Source organism: Xiphophorus maculatus, chromosome 12 (assembly GCF_002775205.1).
Source record: "Xiphophorus maculatus strain JP 163 A chromosome 12, X_maculatus-5.0-male, whole genome shotgun sequence".
NCBI classification, from domain to species: Eukaryota; Metazoa; Chordata; class Actinopteri; order Cyprinodontiformes; family Poeciliidae; genus Xiphophorus; species Xiphophorus maculatus.
In genome coordinates this window covers 18,091,453-18,117,851 of record NC_036454.1, presented here as the reverse complement: position 1 = coordinate 18,117,851, position 26,399 = coordinate 18,091,453, and the positions used below count along the sequence as shown (strand labels likewise).

The window sequence follows — 26,399 nt, the reverse complement described above, 5'->3', positions numbered from 1 at the left end:
AACCTCCAGCAATGTCATTTCCCATTAGCATAGCCACCCCATCTATGGGTAACTCCGGGCAGACAGCAACAGGGAAAAAGCCAGTGACAAGTTTGGATTTTATGTAAACTCTGTGGACTGGTCTTGGAGCGTAGCCCATCTCTATCCCCCTCAGAACAGAGTTATAACCACAGGCACTCTCATGTGTGAACGGTAAAACATTTGCGAGAATGACTGACTGGGAACCTCCAGTATCTCTCAGGATACGTACTGGCTTCAAATCAGAGGGATCAGCCGTCAATGAGATTAAGCCATCGAAAATGAATGGTACAAAACAGGGATCAGGTAATTTGTCACCACAACCAACGCTCTTATTACGGGGTTCTTTTTTCACAAAACCAACACCTTTAGTTTGTTTAGAATTTGACTGTGTTTTGCGTTTTAAAGCTAAACAATCAGCGATGACATGTCCAGGTTTGTGACAATAAAAACATTCTCGGCTTTCTTTTGGAACCGTGGTCTTAACCATCTGAGACTGTGGTACAGAGCTAGTAGGTGACTTTTCATTAAAAGTGAAGGATGACTTATGGGTAAGAGCATACTCATCAGCCAGAACAGCAGCAGATGCCAAAGTAGTCACCTTCTGTTCATTTAGGTACACCACCACCCGATCTGGAATGCACTTCTTGAAGTCTTCTAGCAATATTAGCTCACGTAATGTCTCATACTTATTTACCCTGGATGCAGTACACCACTTATCAAAGAGAATGGATTTCTCTCTGGCAAACTCAACATGCGTTTGTCCAGTAGTTTTCTTCTGCTGTCGAAACTTCTGTCTATAAGCTTCTGGGACCAACTCATAGGCTTGTAAGACAGCAGCTTTAACCAGATCATAGTCTAAACTATCTTTTAAAGGGAGCGCTGCCAACACCTCTTGAGCTTTACCAGAAAACTTACATTGTAACAAGAGTGGCCAGGTTTCCCTAGGCCATTGCAAAGCACCCGCAATGCGTTCAAATGCTGCAAAGTATGTGTCCACCTCAGATTCTCTAAAAGCAGGTACTAAAGAAATACACTTACTGATGTCAAATGGCATAGCAGACATGGAGGTGGAACCGGGTGTGACAGAGGCAGAGGGCGCTCGAGTCTGGGCCTCCAGCTCAAGTTTGCGCAGCTTTATAGCTTTATCAGCCTCTATTTCCAGTCTCCTGACCTCAAGCTCCAGCTGAGCTTTTCTGTCCTGGGCTTTTTCCTCAGCCTCCATTTGGAGACGTGCCAACCGCACCTTCAAACGAGCTCCATCTCGTCCTTCTGAACTCACAGAAGACAGTGGATCATAGCGAGGGAGTGTGCGAGGTGTCTTTCCCCGGTCACTCACTGCTGCTTCCGCACTAGGACCATCTTTGAAGTCCTCCACAGACAGGGTCTCTCGGCTTGGCACCGCAGCAGCCTCAGGCAGATCAGGCTCTTTGATCACCCCAATTTCCACCAACTTATCCACTATCAGAGCCTTTAGGTCACCTTTAAGGACCTGTTTTGGGACCTGCAGCTGAAAGTACTCCACAATTTGCAGCAATTCATTCTTGCGGCAGCTATCAATAAGCTCAAGAGAGGGATCGGCTAAAAAGTGCTCCAGACTGAATGTACCTGACATAGTTGCTGGATACAGACAACCAAAAATGTTCCTCTTCTAACTCTGAACAGAGGGATCCTCTTAACGAGGATCCCGGACGAGCCCCCACTTATGTTACGCCCCCTTAGGTCTAGGGGTCCAGGGGCGGCAACATAAAATGTGTCCAGAGATAAAAGTGGAATGAAAGAATGATTTATTACAAAAGATGGTTTTCACAAAACACAATACAACTTAAGCCAATTAAACAAAAGTAAAGAACCAACAAACGCAGAAAACACTGAGTGCAAATTAAATAAGATGTGCAAACACATCAGTCTAAAGTAACTCAAAACAACCAAAAAGAAAGAACAAAGGGGAGCACCAAAAACCTCCCAAACACAAGCCTCTAGCTTGTTCAAAGTTTATCTAAGGCAGATTCACTACTTAACAAAAGAAACAAGAACAAAATTGCTCAAACTGTCCACAAACAGTCACAAAACACAGAAGGTGGGGGTCAGCTGTACACAACCTCTTCCTGCTAGCTGCCCCACTGGAGGAATGAACTCGGATGTCTTTTATATGATACAGGTGGGTCTCATCAACGTCTGATTGGCTTTGCTGCTCCAATGGGGTGGCTGCTCTCCTGCAGCTTCTAGGCAGCCAATCAGAAAACTGTGCCCGCACAGCTGATCCTGCATAATAGAAAAAAAACAAAGCCTGCACAGCCTCAAGAGGCCAGGGGCCGTAACACCTGCTTATAGTGTTGCTGTACGTTTGTGGCTATATGACTCCAGTAGATGTTATCTGTGAACAGGAAGTCACTCAGAGCTAAAACCAATGTGTTTAGGGGTAAATAACCTGCTTGATTATTTGTGGTATAAATGGAAATCACAACCGTAATAAATGTAAATAATAACAAAAGTTCTTCAGATAAAAGGCTATATTTGAAGATGACTCATAAATAGCTAAACTTTAACTTTTAGCATGTTTATTCACATCATTAATGAGAATAGTTAACTACATAAAACTATGCTCCTTTTTATAAATACCTGTTTAGCAAAGGGTGAAGAGGCTTGTTTGACATAACTTTCACTATGTTTTAGTGAGCATATTATTTTATAAGCACATGAAGCAAAAATACTTTCATCTAGATTGTAGAGTTGACATCTTGATTATGGACATTAAAGTAAACACTCTCCCTTCAAAACATGCAAAGCATTTTGCACTTTTTGTAAAAAGAAAATGTGCTCCTCTATTTGTAGATATGTAAAAAAGAAAATGTAAAAAGAAAATCAATCCCCATTCTAGGATTTCAAGTGTGGGGAAAAAAATTTCCTTCAAGAGCTTTACATATTTTTTCATGAGGCAAAAAAGCCCCAACAAAAGTCCACCTCCTTTAACCTAAATGATTTTACTTATTTTGTATACACATCAAACAAAGAATGAGTGCTCCTTTTACATGCTAGGGGGGTTGGACGTCAGAGAAAAGAAAATACTTTTTACATTCTTTAGCTGCACTTATTTTGTTGCTTTTAACAACACAGAAATGACCATTTCTCCTGTGGACCTTTATTCCAGTCTCATTCATCTCACAGCTCAGACAGGGAGAGTCTGGCTCGCCTCCAGAGTGATTCCAGCAGCAGCACACAGGTATAAAACACCAACTCGGTCAATTCCTTTGTTGACTCTGTTCACACAGAAGCTAAATACAAACTTTACATTTATTCTGCAATGATCATCATTCTCAGAGGCAGACTACTTTTTGTGTTCTTTTAAAATGTCCTTGATGAAGCTTTTCTTCCGGAGGAACTTTAATTTCTGTAACGTTTGTTTCTGGAGCCCATTTACTGAGAGATGAACCAGTGTTGTGGTTGCATGTTAAAGGGCAACTTGGATTTTTAGGTTTTTTTATTGCTTGTGATCACATAGACATTTACAGGTTTTCTTATATATTTAGGTTCATTTGTGAAAAATAACAAAGATAACAGAGTGACTGGGGTGAGAAGAGAATCACTCTTCTCCGTGGAGAAAAGTGATTCTCTTAGTTGGAAGCAATGAGTTTTTCCATGTTTAAATGTCTTTGGGTAAGAAACTGAACCCAAAGACGTGTGACCACTTGTTTGTGTGAATGTGACTGTGTTAAATCAGCGATGCACCAATCGCAGTTTTGTGGTCAAGCTTTACTTTTTGTAAAGTTTGTCTAGGTCTGCCTGCCGTGAGCAGCCATTGTTACAGTAAAACGATAGTTTCTCTCTTTTTGCATTGGTTAGAGAACGTGAATCCTTACTTTAAACCTGAGATTTACAAATGGTTGCCAGTAGAATCCAGCACTTTTTTTCCAGTGCAGTCTTAGTGATCACATAATGGTGCAGTCACTGATCAGAAGAAATTCAGATGTTAGAGTTTTGTCTTGTCACCAGTCGAGCTGAAAATGGATGAATTTGTGTACCAGCTGTTTGCTCTGTATTTATCTGGTAAGGCTGCAGAAGTCCTTTGGGAGTCAATTTACAATTTCCTGATTGTTATAGGATAATATTTTACCATCAACAAGGTGATGCCTGATGTGCTATTAACTGAATAAAGAATTGATCAACTGAAGGGTGACAGAGTAAGAGCTTTTTTTCTTTTCTTTGAGACATGATTATCAGATGTTAATATCCTGTAGACGGCTTTTAGCCTTGAAACATCTTCATTGCCCACTTTTCTCTATTTTAAGCAACGTGCTTTTATTATTGACAATAAGTGTTGGAGAGAAAATAAGTGAAGAAGGACTAAAGAAAGTCCAAAAAAATCTTCTTTTTTTTTTTTACCTAGAAAACCATTTTAAAAGATCCCAAAAAGGTCTGGCTTCTTGAAATCACTATCAGAAACTGTTGCACCTACTGTAAATGTCTAAACTATGCATTTAATCTAGACACTTTGAACCAATGTTTTGCATTCTCCTTCCTGCTAGTTCTTCACATCCTCCCATCCCTTCCCCTGGAGTAGTCTGCTTCCCTTTGGCTTGTTCTTTCAGGTGTTTGAGTCCGTAGAGGAGCTGGACCAGCCAGAGTCGGAGTCCAAGACTGAAGAGGCCAAACAGTTGCCGAAGATGCCCAACGGAGCTGTGCAAAACGAGTCAAGCTCTCCCGACTCTGGGCATCCTTCTTCACGAAACTTCTCCATCACCTCTGGCCTCTCAGACGGCTCCTTCAGCACAGAGGACAGCTCCGCACCTGATGCGTCCCAGAGATCCACAGCTGCGCCTCCGATGTCGCAGAGCTCTGCCAAAGCTGCAGTGGGAGAGGCTGAAGCGTTGACAATCGAAAGTCAGGTGGCGAGTGAAGAGAAGGACAAAGGCGTCAAATGGAATCCTGGAACACAGGACAGCACAAAGTCTGGAAATGTGAAAAAGGAAGGAGAAAGTTTTGAAGAAAAAGACCCAAAAATGAACATTAAAGAAAGTCCTCAGAAACATGTTCCACTGAAGACTGAGGAAGCTTCCAAACACAAAGAAAAAAACGTGACACTAATTAAAGATATGGAAAAATTAAACACAACCGTCACATTTTCTCAAGATAAAGAAAAATCAAAAAGTCTTAAGGAATGTGAGGAGGAACAGATTCTGGGCGCCTCAATATCGGGAGGAGTTCACAGCTCGTCTCAGAAAGACGAGACCCAGGCTTTGACTGAGTCTGACGAGTCTCCTTCAGCCATAGAAATGGAGGAGATCCCCAAGGCCAAGGTTTCCATGGCACCCTGGAGCAGGAGAGGACACTGTGAGACTTCGTCCTTCTCTGAGGATTCAGCAACTCCTGCGGATCTGAAGCAGGAGGTAGAAAAGCTCAGTCCCGAAGGAACAGAGTCCATCCTGTCGGAGCCGGAGATGGAGAGCCTTTACCCTCCCTTCGACTCTCTTCCAGCCGACGAAAACACAAAGAATGAAGTGACCTCTCAGGGAGCAACTGGGAGCCCTTACTCTGTATGCACACCATCTTTACGAGTCTACATTTATTCACAGCAGTGGTTCTCAAATTGAGTTCAGGAAACACTGAGGAGGGCATTTTAAAAAACCTCCAGCTTGAAATAATTTGATAACTGCTGATTTATTGCGCTATAAGTCAACCAGATAATACATTTATTTTATTTACTGTCATAATTATATTTGTTACAGCAAGAGCTTTTGGATTTATACACACTAAATCTGCACCGCATTGAGAAAGATGTCCAGCGGTGTGACAGGAATTACTGGTATTTCACTCCAGCCAACCTGGAGAAGCTGCGCAACGTCATGTGCAGGTAAAACAGCGACCCCTGCAGGGGCATAATCGAATAATAGATTACAGCAATGCTTTCTCACATTATGAAGCTCAATCATTTGAACTTTTCTGACTGACAAAAACAAAATAGTCCATTTAGGAAGTTTTTTCTGCTGAAAACAAGTTTTCCAATAAGTACTGCATGTTCAGTAAAAATGGCTTGGCAACTTAAGACTCTTAAGGATTTAGTTTTTCATTTCAACATGTGTAGTTCGATATTTTAAATTCAGATTTTATTCTTTATAATATAATTTAAGATTTATGAAACCGTTACTTGTTAAAAACACAAGAAGAGTCATGGAAAATAACTCACACTGGAGCTACTCGGGATACCAACATATTTTTAAAACTGTGCACAGTTTTCCTTCCCCTTCACAATTATTCTCCGCTTTATTTTGCACTATTACATAGACTGAAGTTTGCGGTTGCACCATGAGAACATGTGATGCAGTTTGCAAGTTTGCTCTCTCCTAAAGTCTAAAAGTTTTATATTTCCAGCTATTAGCTTTTCAGCCACAAACGTCATTGACTTGTTCAATGATGGATATTGGTTTTGAAACTCTTATCTCCAGTGTCAGAGTAGTAGTCTGCAGAATGCCTCTAAATCTGCAGAGAGAGTGTGAGTCAGAGTAAGAAGCAGTCACATGGGGTTAAGGTCAGCTCTCTACGCTGCATATTCACAGCTACATCTGGAGGCACCTGGACATCGGATACGTACAGGGAATGTGTGACCTGCTGGCTCCTCTTTTAGTCATTCTCGATGACGGTGAGTCAAAACTCTCCTCCCTGCTCCCATTTAGTTGATGTATTTTTACAGTGATATTCTCAGCTGCAATAAAGACTTGGCAAGCTCACTTTCCCTCTCTCTGTCCTCCTCTCAGAGGCCAAAGCTTTCAGCTGTTTCAGTAAACTCATGAAGAGAATGAATCAGAACTTTCCACACGGAGGAGCCATGGATACTCACTTTGCGAACATGCGCTCTCTAATCCAGGTGACGCAGCTAGAGTTTTATAATAGATTACTATAATAGCCAGCAAATCCAATCATCGCCTAGTTTTATTTTTTTGGTTTTTTTGTCTCTTTCTTTCTGGCTTTAGATCCTGGATTCTGAGCTGTTTGAGCTCATGCACCAGAACGGAGACTACACCCACTTCTACTTCTGCTACCGCTGGTTTCTGCTCGACTTCAAACGAGGTGATGTAACGGCTCAGGCTAACAGAGTCGGCGTCTATTAGAAGGAGAGAAGCATCAAAGAAGTGATTAGAGCCTTTTCTGTTTTTAGTCAAATATTTGCTGCAGTTGAGCAAGTGCAGTTAAAGGTTAAAAAAATAAAACAAATTTAATAACACAAGTAGAGTAAAAAGAAGTAATTGGAGCAATCGTAAGTATAAAAGATTAATCAAGTAAACAGAATAAAGAAATGGATAAAGCTCTGAACAAACATGCCAAACCTCTGTTTCTTTGTGCTTTCTGTCCAGAGCTGGTTTATGATGACGTGTTTGCTGTCTGGGAAACCATTTGGGCCGCCAAGTACGCCTCATCAAGTCACTTTGTGCTCTTCATTGCCCTTGCTCTGGTGGAGGTATACAGGGACATCATCCTGGAGAACAACATGGACTTCACAGACATCATCAAGTTCTTCAATGGTAAAGCTAGTCACCTTCTAGCTAATGTTCTTAACACATGCTCCTGTGCAGTGGAATCAACTTTGTTAAAAGTAACAAAAATGTAGGTAAAGGAAACAAACCAAAAACTAAATACATTTGTAATAAATTTGGGGTTTTGAGAGTTTAAGTTTGAGCTCAGCTTCTTTGGCTTTGGTCTTCCTTCATCAAGTCAGACCAGTACAGCGCCAGTATTACTTCCAACCTGGACAGAGCAATAAACCTTTTATTATTTGAGAACCAAGTCGTCAGCTGACTCTCCCCAGGCTCTTCGAACTTGTTACATATCATTTCAGTAAATGCTAAAGATCATAGTCTGCAAAAATATAAAAATTAAACCTTGATCTTCCCAAAGCTGATATCCTTTTTCCACTATTACTATGCTTTGAGATAATAGATGTCTATAGACAAATAATGTTCCTTTATTAGATGTCTGTAGACATCTAATAAAGGAACATTATTTGTGTCAGTACAGCTTCTACTTGATACATGCTGTTAATCCTGCACAGAAACGATTCCCTGCACGTTTCATATTTGTCCCCTCACAGATTTCTTCAGTTTTTGTTTTTGGTTTTTTTTTGTCACTCTTAAGTGTTTCATGTTATCAACCTTAGTAAATACAAAAGGCGGTACTTAGTGACAATTTCAATTATGGTGCCAAAAGCAGCCTGGCATCATGTGAAGAAGTAATTTCTCCACAAACCTAATAAGTTGTTGTTCCACCCTTGGCGACATTAACTGTCATCTGGCATGTAAAATAAACGAGTTTTACATCGGCATGCAGAAAATTCGACTCTCTTACACACTTTTGCTAAATTGCTTCAACTCATCACCATTGAAGGGTTTTGAAACATAAACGACCCGTTTAAGATCATGCTGTAGCATCTCACACAGATTTGATTCAGGAATTTGACTAGGTCACACCAGAAGTTTCATTTTGCTTGTTTCATGAATTGTTGGATATTCACCTTCTAGATTTTCTGCTTTTTAAAACAAACATTAATTCATGATTTAACAAAGAGAACAATAACTTTTTTCACATAGGGACAGGTTGGTTTGGATTATAAAATTATCCTTTGAAAACTGTTTGTTACATTACTCTTCTCTAATGCATTTTTTCTAATAATCTAAAAATATCACTGCAAGTAAAGAAAAAGATAGAAAAACTATATATGGAAATACAATAGAAATATATTTTTTCACAGTGTAAATCCAAATGAGGCTTAGATTGATTTGCTTAGACAGTAAGACGACTCACAACGCATGTAACAGTAAGAGTCTCATCCACATTTCTCATCTTGTTACTGTCGAGGCTCAGTTTGCTTCCATTCTGCTTGCTGATGAAAAACATGATGCTGCTGATGATGTTTGATTAGCTGAGTTGATTTACCAAACAGGAAAACGGGCGTCAGTCAGCAGATCATCGGTCCAGTTTGAATCTCTGAGACACGGAGAAGTTTGTGCAGAGGTTGAACCATTTCCCAGGCAAACATTGGAGGTTATAAAATTATGGTCTGCTCTGTTTTTTTTTTATTTAGCTCATTTTCCCTGCAGATTATTGGCCAAAATAAAGAAAATCAGAATCACTACCTTGGTTTTACAAATCTACCTTTTGCAAGATGGTAGATTTTCTGGCTCTCTAAGCCTTTTAAATGTCTTTTATCTGAGCAGCCAAAATTTATTCATATTTGGGTTGTTGCTCTTTCTGTTGATTTCTAGGGTTAAATCGTGAAAACTGCACCTTACCCTAATTGGGTTTAGAAAAATGCAGTATTTCAGTTTAAAATCGGATTTTCAGTCAAACTTTTGTTTTATCAACAGCTGAGTGTAATTACACAGTGACTCATAGGTGTAATTCATCCCAGTGTGTGCGATCCAACTACACACTCATCCAAACATTTACCCAGAACAAGCTCTGCTCTATTAAACCAACTAAAATCTTGAGAGAGTGAGGGAAAAGCCTTTGGATACGGTTAATTATGCAAAGCTTTGATGTTCCACTCTGTTTTTGTCTTTCAGAGATGGCTGAGCACCACAACATCAAGCAGATTTTGACCCTGGCCAGAGATCTGGTGTGCAAAGTGCAGATACTGATAGAAAACAAGTGATTGTTGCTTTCGTCCTCCTTTCCTTCCATGTAAAGAAGAGTCGGCTGTAGTAGCACAACAGTATAACGCATATGAATTCATATACTACAATCTACACAAGGTCTTTACATTCACAGGTTGCTGCTATGAGCCTTATGGACTATCCTCTGTGGTGTTTGTCCTGTCAGCACTATGAGAACTGTGTCGATCCGAGTGCACTTAATATTTTAGGATAAAGACATTCTAGTTGCACATTTCATGCCAAAACGCAAAGCTGAATTCAAACAGAGACTATATTTATGAGAATAATAGATTGTGATACTGCTCCATGAATTATTTTAATAGCCAACTATTTAAAAAACTAATTACAAGTCATCCCTTAACAAAATAAGATTACAGATATGTTTTTTTTTAATATTATTTACATGCAAACATTTAAACGTTAACCTCATTAATTGATTTAAGAATCTGTCTGGTAGCCAGAAATCTAACACAATCGCCTTCCAAAGTCAGTCTCATGTTGCTTTAAACTTTGTGTAATTACCTTGCTAAAGTATTCACACCCCTGAACATTGTTGTCGCATTCCACTGCAAACTTTAATGTATTTTATTTTAATTTTATCTGATGGACCAATGGAAAGTCTCACATGATTTTGTTGTGGAAGGAAAATCAGACATTTGTCACGGTTTATTGCAAATAAAAAGTGAATAAGCAGCATCACAACAGACCTAAAAACACAACAAGTAGCTGTGGAGAAATTTAAAGCAGGATTCTGTCATAAAATAATATCCTAAGCTTTGATCATGTGTGTGACGCCCACTTAAATTAACAAGAGGAGCATTAAATCAGAGACAAGAGTAACTTTATAGGAGTTGCAGGAATCAGCATGAAGCAGAATACTGAGCAGCTCACAAGACGTTGCAAAATGTGGTTCTACAAATTCTGCAAGGCTGAATATAAATCCACACTATTCGTTATTTTCTTTCATTTCAAAATTACACAGGACTTTATGTTGGTCTAACATTTAAAAACTCAATAAAATGCATTGAATTTGATTGAAGTTGAAGGGGTATTAGTACTTTTGCAAGTCAGTGTTACAGAAAATATAGCGTTTTAAGTGTTCTAAAACTGCGTTTTCTGCCAGTTTGTTTATTTTTGTATTTGTTGTGTCCTCAGAGAAAATTGTGTTCAGAATATGTTGTGAGCTCATAACCTGATACTTCGGTGACTAATGAGTGTGTGGTCCGAAATTCACACCGAGGTGTGTATATGAAAAGACGGGCCTAATTTCACAATCCTTGTGAATTGTTTTGCATTGTTTCGTGATCTTCAGCTTATTTTGTCAGTTGAGTGAGTTACTTACTTTTGTTTTTGTATTGTCTTGCATTGTCTGGTGCCTGCTTGTTCAATCAGACTTTAATTTCCTCATTAAACAGAAAAGACAGACGAGGCAGCGGCCATATTTAGCCACCCTAACCTAGCAACAGCTGCTGTTCATCGCTGCGAAAAACGACAATTGGTTTGTTGATATGAGTAGCAATTACATAATTTTTGACATATTTATATTCCAGTTCCTAATGGTTCATGCAAGTCAATGCCTGTCATACATAGCCTAAAACTTCAGACACTTGTTGTTGTTTCATGAATGTAGTAGGTTTATTCACATTTATTACTAGTACTTCTTTGTGGATTCCAAGTGCTTTCAGATGAACTTTTTATTTATTTATTGTAACATTCTAAAGCCAAAGTACTTATTTAGTCAGCTAGTTTTCTTTTCTGGATGCTGCTTTGTTTGTAAAGCTGATATTTTTATTTTGTGGCCAATTTTAAATGTGCACTATAAAACAATCAGATTAAATAGCACTTAACATATATATACACACATATATATTGAATGGTCTATGTTCTTATAATAAAAAATAAAAATGGAATAATTATTTTTCCAAATCACATTGTTATGTCTGTTTTACTAACTGTTTTATTCAAACTGAAACTAAAGGGGGAAGAATGGTCCACACATTTAAAGGGGTGTTCAGTATCTTAGAATAAGTTATTATTCTTAAATTGTTGTTTGATAGAGGGGAAAGATTGGCTTAAAGGTCAATATGAAGCCTTATGATGGACTGGTGACCTGTTCACAGTGACCCTCACTATGAGTTGAGAATGAGCCCCTATAGACAATGAATGGATTGATACCCTTATGAACACATTAGAAACTTAAGAGAAATTCGATTTGAAATGGTAGAAATAGTGTTTAGACATATTAATAGTGATATTTATTGTTTCTGTCTGTTTTTGATTTAAAAATAAGATGGGAGTTTATTGTTCTTACTCTTAATCTATCATAGATCTTTGGTAAATAAATATCCAAAATATTTTTTTCAAACAGATGTCAAAATCCAATACTCAGCTTTGTGCTGCAACTTTTAGATGTGTCCCTGGTTCATCACACCTCTTTCAAATTGTTAAAATGCCTCCTTAGCATGCAGTTAAGTTCAGAGTCCTACGAAAGAGAATTAGAGCCACCAAAAAAAAAAAAAGAATTCTGAGTTTAAAGTCAGAATTCCGAGATTAAAGTCAGAATTCTGAGTTTAAAGTCAGAATTCTGAGATTAAAGTCAGAATTCTGAGATTAAAGTCAGAATTCTGAGTTTAAAGTCAGAATTCTGAGATTAAAGTCAGAATTCTGAGATTAAAGTCAGAATTCTGAGTTTAAAGTCAGAATTCTGAGATTAAAGTCAGAATTCTGACAAAAATTAAGAATTTAATTCTGAGATTAAATAATTAAAGAATTCTTTTTTTTTTTCGGTGGCCCTAATCCTCTTCCGTAGGAGTCTTGCTAATTATCTAAATATTTTTAATCAAGCGTGTTAAACCAAGCAGACATCAAAAAGTTGCAGAATGCTGGAAATATAAATATAAATTGTAAGAAACGGTTTCTTACAATGCTTGCAGTGTAAATGGTAAGAAACCACGTCTCACCGTCATCATTTGTTCTTGGACAATAAATAACAAACCATTTAACAGTTTCTACCTTAAAACAGAAAAAACACGCCCGAACAGGGACTTGAACCCTGGACCCTCAGATTAAAAGTCTGATGCTCTACCGACTGAGCTATCCGGGCGCTCTTAGTCAATGTTAAGTCGTCACTCGATTTCAAAATCCTATCGACCAGGTGTTGACGCTCATATAATTGACTTTGTAATTAAAAGACTAAATGTAGATTTGTATATAGCCCTTGCTCTTACATTTCAAATTGCTACGCAGGGCAATATTAACACGCCATGTCAGCGACCGTTAACGGTAAACTGTCGACAGCATCGCTGCAATTTCAGCTCAAGCTGATTTAGGTATCTTTAAAACCCTCTTTTTTAGTACTTTGAGAAACAACATCTCGATTATATAAATACAGTCTTTATTATGAAAGACATCCACACAATAGTTATTTTTTTAAAAATCGGACGTTTTCAGTGAAACAGGAAATACGTTCAGATGAGCCTCTGTTTTACTTCCCCCTTTAGCATGTTGTTAGCAGAGCTGCAAGCTAGGTGGGGCTGACCTTACTGGAAAAGAGGACAAAGACAATGTGGCGGTTTTCGCTTAGATCATATGCAGAAGTGATTGAGTAAATATGATAAAGATGTTGGCATTTCAAACGCTTCGTGTCGTTTCCCTGGAAATCCTTGGTTCGTCATGTAACCTGTTGGCAAATAATGTTCGCTCCATAACTAAGAGATGCAGCCCCAGGAGTCTGCAAAGCCAAATCTTAAGACCGCTCAGCTCCCACCAACATAATCTAAAGGTAAGGCAAATGCACCATAGTATAGATTCTACAACATTTTATTTATTTACTAAGGCTATATATGGTTATCTTACAGGTCCCAAAAGTGCCAACATGGGAGCATGTACCAGAAGAGGAGCTTCCTCGGGTAACATCCTCATGGTTGCATGCATGTAAACACAGAACCCTTATAAACTGACCCTAAGGTTCAGGAGGTCATGCTCTGTATCTGGTTCTGTCACATGGAGGACATTTACAGAGCCTTAAGAAACTTAAACTCATTCACATTTTGTCACACATTGGGATTTTATTTAATAGCCCAACACAGCAAGTTTTCCATTTGGGACAATAACCCAGTATGATGAGCACAAGGTAATGAATAATTGTGAAGTAGAGGAGTAAAGACTGATGGTTTTCATCTATTTTACAAATGAAAATCTGATGTGTGCCTAGGCCTGTCGCGATAAACGATAAATCGATTAATCGTACGATAAATTAAAACTATCGAGGTCATTTCAATTATCGGCATTATCGTCTCTTCCGACCTTTTTCTCTTTCTGTTGATGACACCGAATGAAAAAAGGCTCAACTCCGGTGCTCTCCACTGACCCTCCCTTCCTCATTTCCTTAGTGTAAAGCCCAGCGCACACGACACGATCTTAGAGCTGTCAGCCGATTGTCGGCCCATTTTCAAAACCTGACAGACCACACATTAGCCGACAGAAATCCTAGGTATAACGGTTCGATCGAATTTGTTCCTGCCTTGTGGTGTCCAACAATGGGCACAAAATAATGGCTACAAGTCCAGTGAACTAATTTTAAAACCAGGTATTAATCAATGCATTACTACAATCTACCTGCAATGCATGTGGCTAGTGTCAGCGTAAAGTCCTGACCGAATGAAAATCATTAGAACCTATTTACGTCACGTTAACGAAGAACAGCTGAAAAGTTACCGGGTTTATCAACTGCGGTAGCAATTTCGCTCCAACTCCTCCTCTTGTCATTTCTATATTCTTTACATGTTGAATAAACATTAATGTTGTTTCCACGTCCGCTGGACTTCGGGTTGCGCAGTGTCAGCTGTTTGGGATTCCCCGACATAATTTTCCCTCAGAAAACACGGAGGAGAATCCTCGCTTTCTGATTGGCTGCCTGTCACATTCAACAGGCTGAGTTAAGATCCCAGTCGGGAAAAACCCCTGATTTAGATGGGAGCGGCAACGAGGATCTACGGTAACACACCACACAACCTTAGGAAGACCAAAGGTCTAAGATTGTTGTAAGGGGAAAAATAGGAGCAAAAAATCATGTAGTGTGAACTATTGCATCAGGTAGTCGATGTGCCCATCTTCTCTATTTAAATCTAATTATTACTTAAGGGCAACATAATATACAGACTTCATAATCTGCACTCTTTTGGTTGAATGCAGTATTTATTTCCACTTTGGCTTTATGTTGTTTAGTTTTTATCAAGTACATTTTTTGTTAATAGAGACTGAGAATCCATTTTGTTTTTGGTTGTTTTGTTTATTTAGTTTATCAGTTCCAGTGTTAAATATTCTTTTGAAAATAAAGTGTATCTATCTTTGGCAGGAAATCACATGCATTATTACGTCATTTCAATTAAATCAGTGTAAAAAGGTCTTCAGACAATATTATCGTTTATCGCAATAATTTTTTGAGACAATTAATCACTCAGCAAAATTTGCTATCGTGACAGGCCTATGTGTGCCAGATGTTTGACTAGCGAAAAGAAAAGCTCTGAATAGACTTACAGACAGTGTCTTTGCATTGACTGCTGGTATTTTGGAAGAGAAGAGAGAAAATGTTAATTTTCCAGATGCACAAAATTTGTAGAGACATTCCTTAAAGACTTGCAGCTGTAACTACAATATGGTTCTGTAAAGTATTAAGACAGCAGACAATTTTTTGTTTTGTAAAAGGTATTTTAGGATTTTGTATCGTTTTCTTCGCACTTCACAATAATGATTTTGTGTTGGTCTGCCACATAAAATCCTATACAAAGAAATTGAAGAAGTCTGGGTTTTGTGAAATGAGCTACGGAAAAAATTGGTGATCTATTAAGAATTTTGTACGTACCTGCAAGTGGCAATCGTTGTATTTCGGGAAAGGTGCAGCAAAGGACACAAGTTCATACAAGGTGGCCATATTTCGTCCACTAAAGTCGTCCCAATCATCTAATTAAAACAAACAAGACTAGTAAGTGAGAGGAAAAAAAGACTTAGTTCAGTTTAAATATATAATGCAAATTCGCAAAGCTGTACAAGACAAAAGGACCAAATAAATATCAAAATATACGAAATCATATTTGTTTCACTTAGACCTGGTCTTGTGCTCAGAGGCACTCCTTACTCCACACATTTCAAGTTTTGTTCAGTGATTTCTCCATTTTCTTTGTTTTAAATCAAAATCATATAACTTTGTCTTTTTTCTGTTTTTATGTTAAGATGCTATTCTATACACTGAAACTTTGAGCAGCACAAAAAACACACATTATACCAATTAAAGTCTCTTTGCATAACAGGCACTACACAAATTCTGAAGTTATTTAATGATCAAGCATGAGGCCCATAGTTAGTAGATACAAATGCTTCATTTAAGCATTTTACAACATGGATCAAGCTACTGATCCATGTTTGATTTGACTTAAGATACATTTATGTAATTCCCCAATACAGTATTTTATAGCATTGATAGTGGAGAAGAGTGGTCATACATCATTTCATACATTCATTAATGTTGCAGCCCACCAAGATCCCTGCTGACCTGGTGGACAGGCTGGAGCGGCTGGCCTTGGTGGATTTCCGGACCCAGCAGGGGCTGGAGTGCTTGGAGAAAGCCATTCGTTTTGCTGATCAGCTTCATGTTGTTGACACGTCTGGGGTCGAACCGATGGATTCAGTTCTGGAGGACAGGTGCTGCGCAGAGAGCTGTGAATGGCAGAACTGATAGAAAAATATCTTATTGCTATTTGTTATATATTGTTTTGTTTCATCCACTCAGGGCTTTATATCTGAGGGACGACACAGTGACAGAGGGCGACTGCGCAGAGGAGCTGCTTAAGCTCGCAAAAAACACAGTGGAAGAATATTTTGTTGCACCACCAGGTAAGAAATGTCTGACTACATTTATTGGATAGCATCTGGATTCTTCTTGAATATGTTTAGGTTTGAAAGTGCAGAATCATGGTGATTTTTCTTTTTCTTTTCACCAGGGAATATTCCTCTGCCTAAAAGGGAGGAGAGGGCTGCCATCCTCAGACACTCGGAATTCTGAAGACTTGATAGTGAATAATTTATTGCTTTTTTTTTAATGGAAAATTGTACGTGTCTGCCTTATACTCCTCAGTCACATGTCTTGGTTGAAACCACATGGCAGACATTCATAATTGTCTTTACTGCAGTTTATCTGCAACCATAAGCAATATGGGAGAAACTGGGAGATGTGCAGCTGGGTTTATTGGCTCAGCTTCTGCTAAAAGTCAAATCTTCCTGTTGACAATTATGTTCGGGTTTCAGTATCATTTCACATAAAGTTGACGTCACACATTGACTACAGCTGTGAGGATGCAAAGTAATGACAGAACAGATAGTACATTGCACAGTGACATACATGTTATGTTGTGTTATGTTGGTTGTCATATTTTACACAACGTTCTCACTGAAATCTGATCGATGACTCTTCAAATGTCTTAAGCTCTTATAAATATGCCTGTAAATATTAATTTTACAATAAAGGAATAAAAATTAAAAATCTGTTTCACATTTTTTTCTTTTCAGGTTGTGCGCAAGACCAAGATTTTAAATTAAAATTTATTAACTAGATATTTTTAAAAGGGCAGTTTGGGGCTTTGTATTTTTGGCAATATACAGAACATTACAGCTCTTTGTCTCCCACCACTTCTTCATTAAGTTTCAATTGAAAAATGCATAATTTGATGGATTTCTTAGAAACATCTTGGAAATATGTTAAGAAAACAAAGCAGTACTATTTATTTCCTCAACCTTCAGGTTGATACTTTCACATTGATGACTTCAGTTTACACTGAAAATTTGTTGATAAAGGAATTGTAATGAAGTGTCACAATGTGGTCTGCACAATCATGGGAAAGACTGACATCTCAACTCTTTCAGAATGGTAACACACTCCCTGCTAAAGAAGCTGGCTGTAGAGAGGAACTTAGTATTTACAAAAAGTTCTGTGGAAGGAAAACATTTTAGTTTGGTTAACTGTGTCCTTGGGAAGATTTTGAATCTAAGCCCGCCCAAGAGTGGAGTATCACAGAGTCTATGGGTTATTGGTTGCAGTATGCCATTATTTTTTCACATAACTTTTTTGGATTGTTTTTCTCTCAGTAAATGAAATCATAATTTGTAAACTGCATTTTGTATTACCAGGGGTTATCTTAGATATCAGTTAAATGAAGCACAAAGCTTGTGTCAAAAAAAAGTAAAAGCAAAAGAAACCTGAAAGAAATTTCAAATAAATTTTTGAGTTCCAATTTTTTAATTCCTAAACTAAATCATGTTTTTGATAAGAAACATTGATTTTAGGTTATGGGCTAACTAGCTGTCTATTATCTTATCATTATTGCCTATATTAGTCGTGTTTTATTCCTAATAATAAACAAAATGGGCCACTAAACAGACTGGCCTTTTTGCATTTCTGCTTTACTTCAGCTTTAGGCCTGACTTTGCATTCCTTCCATCTGATTTCTTATTGTTCAGTTTTTGTTTCCCTCCTCTCATTATCAGGTAAGCTGTAAAACTCAGCTGTTCCTCCACCTCACCTGCTGGCAGGTATCCAGGAAACGTCATGGAAAACATTTGACCAGGCGCGCTTTGGAGAATAGAAACCAAAGTATGACAGAGAGGGAAAACGAATCTTAAATGAAGTGGGCTGGCCCAGTCTGTATATAAACACAGCTGTTCAGGCTCAGAGGAGCAAAACACCTGAGGATCAGCCATTACTGGACATTTGAAGCCTGAAGGACATTTTCTTTCATTAGAGGTTAAACACAAGGTAAGTTCATCTCCTAATGAATACGTTTATAATCTCACCTCTGAATATTGTCATAATTAAAAGTTTTTAAATTATTTTTCAGGTCAGTTTAATCATGGAGATAGTCATCGGAATGCTGGGTGGGACGTCCCGCACGCTCAAAGTAAACCCACACGACACAGTGGGCTCTCTGAAGATGCGCATCCAGCAGGAGCTGGGGGTTCCCGCTGCCAGGCAGAAGCTGGTCTTCACGAACGGGTCGAGCACACCTCTGAACGACGACTCCAGGACCCTGAGCTCCTACAACATTGAGCCGGGCTCCCAGGTGTCTCTGCTGGTCACCCAGCCGTCCACCTTCCAGGTGTTCCTGAAAAACGAGACGGGGACGACCACCACCTACAATGTCACACCCGACGAGACGGTGGAGGGATTCAGGAGGAGAGTGGAGAAAAGACAGGGGGTTCCTGCGAACCAGCAGAGGCTGATCCACGAGGGCCGGGAGATGCAGACCGGAAAACTGTCCGACTACAACGTGAAGGAACACAGCACCATCTTCTTGACTCTGCGTCTGAGAGGAGGCTGAGGAGGCTGTCAACATGAAGAACACATTCCAGTTTTTATTTATTTAAGGCACTTTTATGATAAAACAATTATAATGCATTTTCTGTACACAAACAAAAAAAATAATCATATTACTGAAATAAGTGAAATTGTAATATATTATCTAGTAGTCTGAATCAGTCAGGACAAATTTTATTTCTACATTTGTACCAATCAATAAGTGTAGCTTTTTAGATGTTATTGTTACTATTAATTTGTACTCAAATTCTGTGAATTTGTTAAAATCCAAACAGTAAAATTTATGTTCAAAGCAAGAAACCGTCAGCTTCCACAAAATATTCAAAAGGTGTTTTGTGACAAAATAGGGGGTTAGAATTTAAGGGGGGAAGGAAATAAAAAAAAAAACAACAATGTATCAGAACAGCCAAAAATAGTTTTTGTACATAATTGTGTTTAATAGATCTATGGTGTGGGGAGACTTGAGTGACTGTATGAGAGGAACAGGAAGTCATTATATATTTTACCTCCTAATTGTTCCTGTTCCAAATAAATTGAGTAAAATTGAATGTAAATTGACATGTTTGTCTTATTCTTATTTTCTGATTTTACCTTTTATTGTCTGTTTGAAATAAATAAAGCATACATCACACCTCGCTTATGTACAGAATGTCCTCATTTTAAACTTTCTCAAGTTTTGTAATACAGGTCTGTGGTAGTGAAGCATAAAAAAAGTTTCTAATGAAGTATATTTAAACTTGTTAAACAGAAAAGCAACATCATGTAAAATCTCCATGTGTTGCTCATCAGTTGCTTTAAAAAATGCAGACATTTTCCAAGAGACTAGTGGGTTTCCAAGGAGTTTTCTAGATAGATACTTCATATGTGCTCAATAATCAATATACACATCCTTCTTTGCAATCATCAAATGTTGGTAACACATCTTTTCATTTGGCTAACTGGAAACACGTTCAAACAAAATTCACCCAGGAGTGAACTGCAGCTGAGGCCAGAGCCTCTAGAGCCACTACATGCACACCGGGCACCATGTCTCATTTGTTGACTCGTCAAACACGGCTACAGGTTATGTCTGACCTGGGATGCTGTGCAGAGGACCAATGTCTATTAAGAGGAAAATATATTTACAATTTCCTTTTGAAATCAATATCTCATAGTCTGGGGGAAGAGAGGAGAGACAGAGTCATGCTTGAGGTCAGTGATGATTTGGTCGCCTCTACTTTCTGAGGCGCCTGATTTCCTTCAACATCTGCCAGACTTTGCTCAGGATGTTTTATGAATCTGTGGTGGCCAGTGTCATCCTGTATGGTATGGTATGCTGGGGCAGCAAGCTTAAGGTGGAGGACACCAGCAGGCTGAACAGACTGACCTGCGAGGCCAGCGACATCATTGGAGTGGAGCTGGACTTTCTGACAGTGGTGTCAGGGAGAAGGATCCTGTCCAAGATGAGGGTCATGTTGGACAACAAGTCTCGTCCACTTCATGACATGCTGGCAGGATGCAGGAGCTCCTTCAGCCAGAAACTCATTTTGCCAAAGTGCACCACAGAAAATCATTTCTGCCTGTAGCCATTAGGCTTTACAAGGCCCAAAAAATCTAATTATTTCTCCACTTATTATGCTTATTTATTTATTTAATTATATTCAGTCATATTGAATGACTTACATCACTTTTATGAGTATAGATAGATAGATAGATAGATAGATAGATAGATAGATAGATAGATAGGTAGGTAGGTAGGTAGGTAGATAGATAGATAGATAGATAGATAGATAGGTAGGTAGGTAGGTAGGTAGGTAGGTAGGTAGGTAGGTAGGTAGGTAGGTAGGTAGGTAGGTAGGTAGGTAGGTAGGTAGGTAGGTAGGTAGGTAGATAGATAGATAGATAGATAGATAGATAGATAGATAGGTAGGTAGGTAGGTAGGTAGGTAGGTAGGTAGGTAGGTAGGTAGGTAGGTAGGTAGGTAGGTAGGTAGGTAGGTAGGTAGGTAGGTAGGTAGGTAGGTAGGTAGGTAGGTAGGTAGGTAGGTAGGTAGGTAGGTAGGTAGGTAGGTAGGTAGGTAGGTAGATAGATAGATAGATAGATAGATAGATAGATAGATAGATAGATAGATAGATAGATAGATAGATAGATAGATAGATAGATAGATAGATAGATAGATAGATAGGTAGGTAGGTAGGTAGGTAGGTAGGTAGGTAGGTAGGTAGGTAGGTAGGTAGGTAGGTAGGTAGGTAGGTAGGTAGGTAGGTAGGTAGGTAGGTAGATAGATAGATAGATAGATAGATAGATAGATAGATAGATAGATAGATAGATAGATAGATAGATAGATAGATAGATAGATAGATAGATAGATAGATAGATAGATAGATAGATAGATAGATAGATAGATAGATAGATAGATAGATAGATAGATAGATAGATAGATAGATAGATAGATACAGAGACATATATATATATATTTCTATATCTATCTATCTATCTAGATATACAGTACAGACCAAAAGTTTGGACACACCTTCTAATTCAATGGGTTTTCTTTATTTTCATGACTATTTATAAGGCAAGAAATCCCACTTATTAACCTGACAGGACTCACCTATGAAGTGAAAACCATTTCAGGTGACGACCTCTTGAAGCTCATCAAGAAAATGCAGAGTGTGTGCAAAGCAGTAATCACAGCAAAAGGTTGCTACTTTGAAGAAACTAGAATATAAGGGGTATTTTCAGTTGTTTTACACTTTTTTGTTTAGTGCATATTTACACATGTGTTATTCATAGTTTTGATGCCTTCAGTGTGAATCTACAACGTCAATAGTCATGAAAATAAAATAAACTCTTTGAATTAAAAGGTGTGCCCAAACTTTTGGTCTGTACTGTATATACTACATATACATATACAGTATATATCCCTTGATTGTGCATATATTTGTAGTATTAATATTTAACACCTTAGATGGAGTAGCTTGCTAAATAAGAAATTTCCCTTGGGGATCAATAAAGTCTATTCTATTATATTATATTCGTATTATATAATCCTAATAATTTGCGAAATGGACCACTTAAACGGTTTTTTTTCATTTTCTCTTTTGTTTTAGCCGTAACCGAACTCACATTCACTTTATCTGATGATTCACCACCATCTGATTTCTTATTGTCCTGTTTTTGTTTCCCTCCTCCTCCCATCGTCAGGTAAGCGGTAAAGCCCAGCTGTTCCTCCGCCTCACCTGTTTGCAGGTATTCGGGGAACTCCGCGAAACAGCGTCACGAAAAGCCATTTCAGCAGACTCATGTTTGGAGAATAGAAACTGAAACATAAAAACAGGCAGAGAGGGAAAACGAATCTTAAGTGCAGTGGGAGGGCGCTGACGTCCGACTCGGTCTGTATATAAACACAGCTGGCCAACATTAGTGCACAAGCGCTGAGGATTAGCGATTATTGGATATCTGAAGCCAGAAGGACATATTTTTTTAATTATTATTATTAGAAATCCATCGCAAGGTAAGTTGCTCTCCTAATCAACACGTTTATGATCTTACCGCTGAATATTGTCATCTAGTAAAAGTGCTGAAAACTTTTTAACTATTTTTCAGGTCAGTTTAATCATGGAGATAGTCATCAGAATGCTGGGTGGGACGTCCCGCACGCTCAAAGTAAACCCACACGACACAGTGGGCTCTCTGAAGATGCTCATCCAGCAGGAGCTGGGGGTTCCCGCTGCCAGGCAGAAGCTGGTCTTCACGAACGGGTCGAGCACACCTCTGAACGACGACTCCATGACCCTGAGCTCCTACAACATTGAGCCGGGCTCCCAGGTGTCTCTGCTGGTCACCCAGCCGTCCACCTTCCAGGTGTTCCTGAAAAACGAGACGGGGACGACCAGCACCTACGATATCACACCCGACGAGACGGTGGAGGGATTCAGGGGGAGAGTGGAGAAGAGACAGGGGGTTCCTGCGAACCAGCAGAGGCTGATCCATGAGGGCCGGGAGATGCAGACCGGAAAACTGTCCAACTACAACGTGAAGGAACACAGCACCATCTTCTTGACTCTGCGTCTGAGAGGAGGCTGAGGACGTTCTCATGGTGAACAAGAAGAAGACATTCCAGTTTTTTTGTATTTAAACAAGTGTAATTATAATGTATTATGTAGCAGTAACAATAATAATAAAAGTCAGTCATGACAAATGGCATGTCTCTTTTGTATTTTATTTCTTCACTTGTTCAGATCAGTAGGTAAAGCTCATTAAAGGTAACAAAAAAAAACAACCCCTAGTTATCTCAGCTTATGTAAAAAATGTCAGAATTTTAAACTTTCTCGAGTTTTTTTTTTATACAGGTCCCTGCAAAACAAAGCGTAAAAAAATACTCTGTTATTCTTTTTAATTCTAGCGTTTTAAAGCAGTATCCCAGTAATCACCAGTGCAACTTCATGTAAAGAATCTTCCAGCCATATATGGAAGTTGCTTGCATCTGGTTAGTCCTCAAAGAAGCATCATTTCCTCACAGTGGCAAGGTAGGCATACCAGAATAAGGCAATCATGTTGGCGAAGAGCACTCGAAACTGAAACATAATGAGAGGAGGGGGGGGAACATCACAGAGGAAGTCAGTGTGAGGCTCCTCCTAATTCTTAACATGACAGGATGTCAGTGACGGAGCGTACCTGAACAGGCACAAAGTTTATGTTTATAAATGTGAAAGGAGTCCAGACTTTCCAGTTCATCTTCAGAGCAGTCCAGTAACTTTTTCTCATCTTCTTCTGGAAATCATCCCAGCCTTTAGCCTGAGGAACAAGTAAATACTTATTTTCTGTAAAGTATATTTAATGCGCAATGAATGCACTTACGTATATGCTTATAATACATATCAAAATGTGTTTATCAGTATTTAAAAGTGATATTTATGCTTTTAAATTGAGTTAATGTAGAAACTGGAGCATAGAATTTGACAGACATAGAGTCTGGCATCAGGAAATAAAACAATGAAAATCAGCTGCATGATACTCATTCATTTTTGGTTCATGTATGATAACAAATACTTGAATGATTTGCAAACCTTCTTCAAATATTTGCTTATTTAAAAAGCCATGAATAAAACATTCACAGCACTTACTTTCTCCTGGATTTATTTGGGGGGGGTTATTGTAAAGAGGGTTTGAATACAAAAGCACACCACATTTTTTAATTACATTTTGGATTTCAATATTCTAACCATTACATAAATTAGAATTGGCTCAGACACAGGAATCAGACAATTTTCTTTTGTCTCTGACTAGCAAAACAAAACCAGCAATCTGTTTTCAGCTGGGAAAACCTGATCATCACAAAACTTACCAATATTTTACTGAAAGCAGTACATTAATATATTTGATAGACACTTTTGAGAAGATCAAAAAGAAATCACCTCCAGGATGTTCATAACAAGGTAGAAAAGGAGCAGGAAGCCAGGAGCAAAGATGAGTCGGTCCAGTAGCAGTCGTTTGACGATGCAGAGCGGGTCAGTGGTTGGCATCCACACCTCCATCAGCTGGTAAAAGATATGGCTCACTGGCCCAGTGATAATCAACCTACAAGAGGAAAAAAGTAATAAACCAGTAACAAACACAAAACTCCATGAATTTGCCAAGAGTTAGCCGATTTACATGCACAGCGCCCGGGAGAAAGTGTTTACTCTTCAAACTTTTTGCCAATTTGTCATATTACAATCACAAATCTTAATTTAGTCGTTTATTTAGATTTTGTGAGAAAGAGCAACACAATGTAGCAGCTAGTGGAAGGTGACGCATGGTTTTAAAGTATGTTATTGTGTTACAGACCCTATCTACAGTGACACCCATAAATAAAATTCTGTGCAAGTTGTGCAGAAGTTTAATGCGGAGTCAGGTTATAAAACAATATCCTGAAGTTTACAACATCTCACAGACGCCTGTTCAATCCGTCATGGAAAACGGAACGAGGCAACTGCAAGTCCACTGCAAAGACAAGGCTCCCACCTAAACTCCAGAGACAACAGGAGTCGGAGAAGCAGCTAACAGGCACATGGTAGCTCCACTGTGGCTGTAGAGGAGAACTACAGCTCAGGTGGGAGGATGTCAACAGTGCAATTATCAGCAATGAATGAAATTTGGCTTTCATGGTACGTTGACAAGGGTTTTGCCCAACAGCCTGTAACATACAGCCAGGGCTACAATGGCGTGGTTTGGATTGCAACATTCTGAATAACACCATGCATCGCATCCCATATACGTTGGTCAATCCCTTAAAATCCACAAAAAAATATATTTAAAATTGTGCTTGCAGTGTCATTTTGTAAAAGAAGGTGACTGGGTATATTATTAGAATGTGCTGCACTCTCATTGTTCTCATATTCTGCTAAGTCTCACCCAAAGATGGCATATCGTGTGGCTCCAGCCACATCGATCTCATCAACTGGACCTCCACTTTTGGTCTTTTTTCTGCCTTCCAAGTACTGTGAAAGTAGATTTCCTAAAGCGGACAGGATCCCACTGAAAGAATGAAGAACAGACTGACAGATCACACTCTCCTGTCAATGAGCAACAACAAGTTTCACAAGCTTAAAGTAAAAAAAAAAACAAAAAAACTGTGTAACTTCTGAGTAGGAGGTTTTCATGGCAGCTACTGATTGGCTAATACCGCAGTGTGCTCAGTGCAAACAAAGTGATCAGGAGCTAATACAAGCAACAGCCATAAATAATCTGACTTATAAAACTACATAATAAAAAGAAACGACAACTATTTTCTCGGTTAGTCAGTGAACATTACAAATTGACGTTTAAACAACTGGAAAAAAAACAGCTGTGAGTTTTAGGAGCACAGAAACCGACCTGGTTACAGATTTCGTGAGGATCGGGTATTTTTTCAGGAGGATCAAGTACTGCTGGAGCAGACGGAAATGAAAGGACCCATCCCGGACTGGCAGGCTCTGTACGGGCATTGTTATTCCTTACGGTATTCATACATTACAGCCTCTGCAACACTGCCCCACAAAGGGCGGCGAGTCCCATTATTGTTCCTGTCCACGTCCTTGCGTCAAAGGAGAAGCCGTCCTCCGACGTAGACGTCAAACCGGAAGTGATGTTAAGTGACTTGATTGTTTTTAATGTGGTGGGATTGGGATACAAAAATTATAGTACGTTAATTATAATAATTACAATTATAACAAATATATTTTATGTAAAAAAAAAAAGAAAAAAACTGTTATTTCTACGCAAGTATGAATTTATTTTGCAGATTGTTTGTGCCTGGTTCCATTAAGCTTTTAGAGGGCTATATTGCTCAATATTGAACAGGCCAGAAAATGTTTTAAATGTATCTATTTCAGTCTTACCTTGCAAGCTTTAAAACAAATTTAAGACT

The 26,399-nt window shown here is 38.7% G+C and overlaps 5 protein-coding genes and 1 non-coding gene across 8 annotated transcripts in view; 4 read left to right on the top strand and 2 right to left on the bottom strand.

The window, feature by feature from the left end:
- The window catches only part of sgsm1 (small G protein signaling modulator 1), a 57,181-nt gene extending 45,617 nt beyond the window's left edge, over positions 1–11,564 (top strand). Inside the window, exons 18-25 of one of the 2 annotated variants that reach the window (XM_023343428.1) lie at positions 3,170–3,241; positions 4,608–5,552; positions 5,745–5,869; positions 6,573–6,655; positions 6,771–6,880; positions 6,987–7,083; positions 7,368–7,535; positions 9,573–11,564. In XM_023343428.1, coding sequence (XP_023199196.1) covers positions 3,170–3,241; positions 4,608–5,552; positions 5,745–5,869; positions 6,573–6,655; positions 6,771–6,880; positions 6,987–7,083; positions 7,368–7,535; positions 9,573–9,661 — 1,689 coding nt within the window. In that variant the 3' untranslated portion in view covers positions 9,662–11,564. Of the gene's footprint in view, positions 1–3,169; positions 3,242–4,544; positions 5,553–5,744; positions 5,870–6,572; positions 6,656–6,770; positions 6,881–6,986; positions 7,084–7,367; positions 7,536–9,572 lie in introns of both variants that reach the window. The other variant, XM_023343427.1, reaches the window with a different exon arrangement.
- A 1,128-nt stretch (positions 11,565–12,692) lies between these two features.
- On the bottom strand, positions 12,693–12,765 carry trnak-uuu. The gene has a single exon. It is a non-coding gene; the product is annotated as a tRNA-Lys (tRNA).
- Positions 12,766–13,140: 375 nt separating this feature from the next.
- On the top strand, positions 13,141–17,193 carry gatc (glutamyl-tRNA amidotransferase subunit C). Its single transcript, XM_023343430.1, has 5 exons — positions 13,141–13,443; positions 13,520–13,570; positions 16,192–16,361; positions 16,450–16,553; positions 16,661–17,193. The coding sequence occupies exons 1-5, from the start codon at positions 13,273–13,275 to the stop codon at positions 16,720–16,722; spliced, it is 558 nt and encodes a 185-aa protein (XP_023199198.1). The 5' UTR covers positions 13,141–13,272; the 3' UTR covers positions 16,723–17,193.
- Positions 17,194–18,361: 1,168 nt separating this feature from the next.
- Positions 18,362–23,430, top strand: LOC102225848 (polyubiquitin-like). 2 transcript variants are annotated; one of them, XM_023344289.1, is made up of 3 exons: positions 18,362–18,468; positions 18,551–19,025; positions 23,091–23,430. In XM_023344289.1, exons 2-3 carry the CDS (start codon positions 18,563–18,565, stop codon positions 23,093–23,095), a joined length of 468 nt encoding a protein of 155 aa, XP_023200057.1. In that variant the 5' UTR covers positions 18,362–18,468; positions 18,551–18,562; the 3' UTR covers positions 23,096–23,430. The 2 variants fall into 2 exon arrangements, with proteins under 2 accessions (XP_023200057.1, XP_023200056.1); XM_023344288.1 differs by lacking the exon at positions 23,091–23,430 and having other exon boundaries at positions 18,551–19,661.
- On the top strand, positions 22,412–23,210 carry LOC106699593 (polyubiquitin-like). Its single transcript, XM_014468391.2, has 2 exons — positions 22,412–22,523; positions 22,616–23,210. The coding sequence occupies exon 2, from the start codon at positions 22,628–22,630 to the stop codon at positions 23,093–23,095; it is 468 nt and encodes a 155-aa protein (XP_014323877.1). The 5' UTR covers positions 22,412–22,523; positions 22,616–22,627; the 3' UTR covers positions 23,096–23,210.
- On the bottom strand, positions 23,218–26,083 carry pxmp2 (peroxisomal membrane protein 2). The gene is made up of 5 exons (XM_005795000.3): positions 25,868–26,083; positions 25,406–25,528; positions 24,427–24,589; positions 23,687–23,806; positions 23,218–23,586 (listed from the first exon to the last, which is right to left on the bottom strand). The coding sequence occupies exons 1-5, from the start codon at positions 25,975–25,977 to the stop codon at positions 23,518–23,520; spliced, it is 585 nt and encodes a 194-aa protein (XP_005795057.1). The 5' UTR covers positions 25,978–26,083; the 3' UTR covers positions 23,218–23,517.
- Between the last annotated feature and the right edge of the window lie 316 nt (positions 26,084–26,399).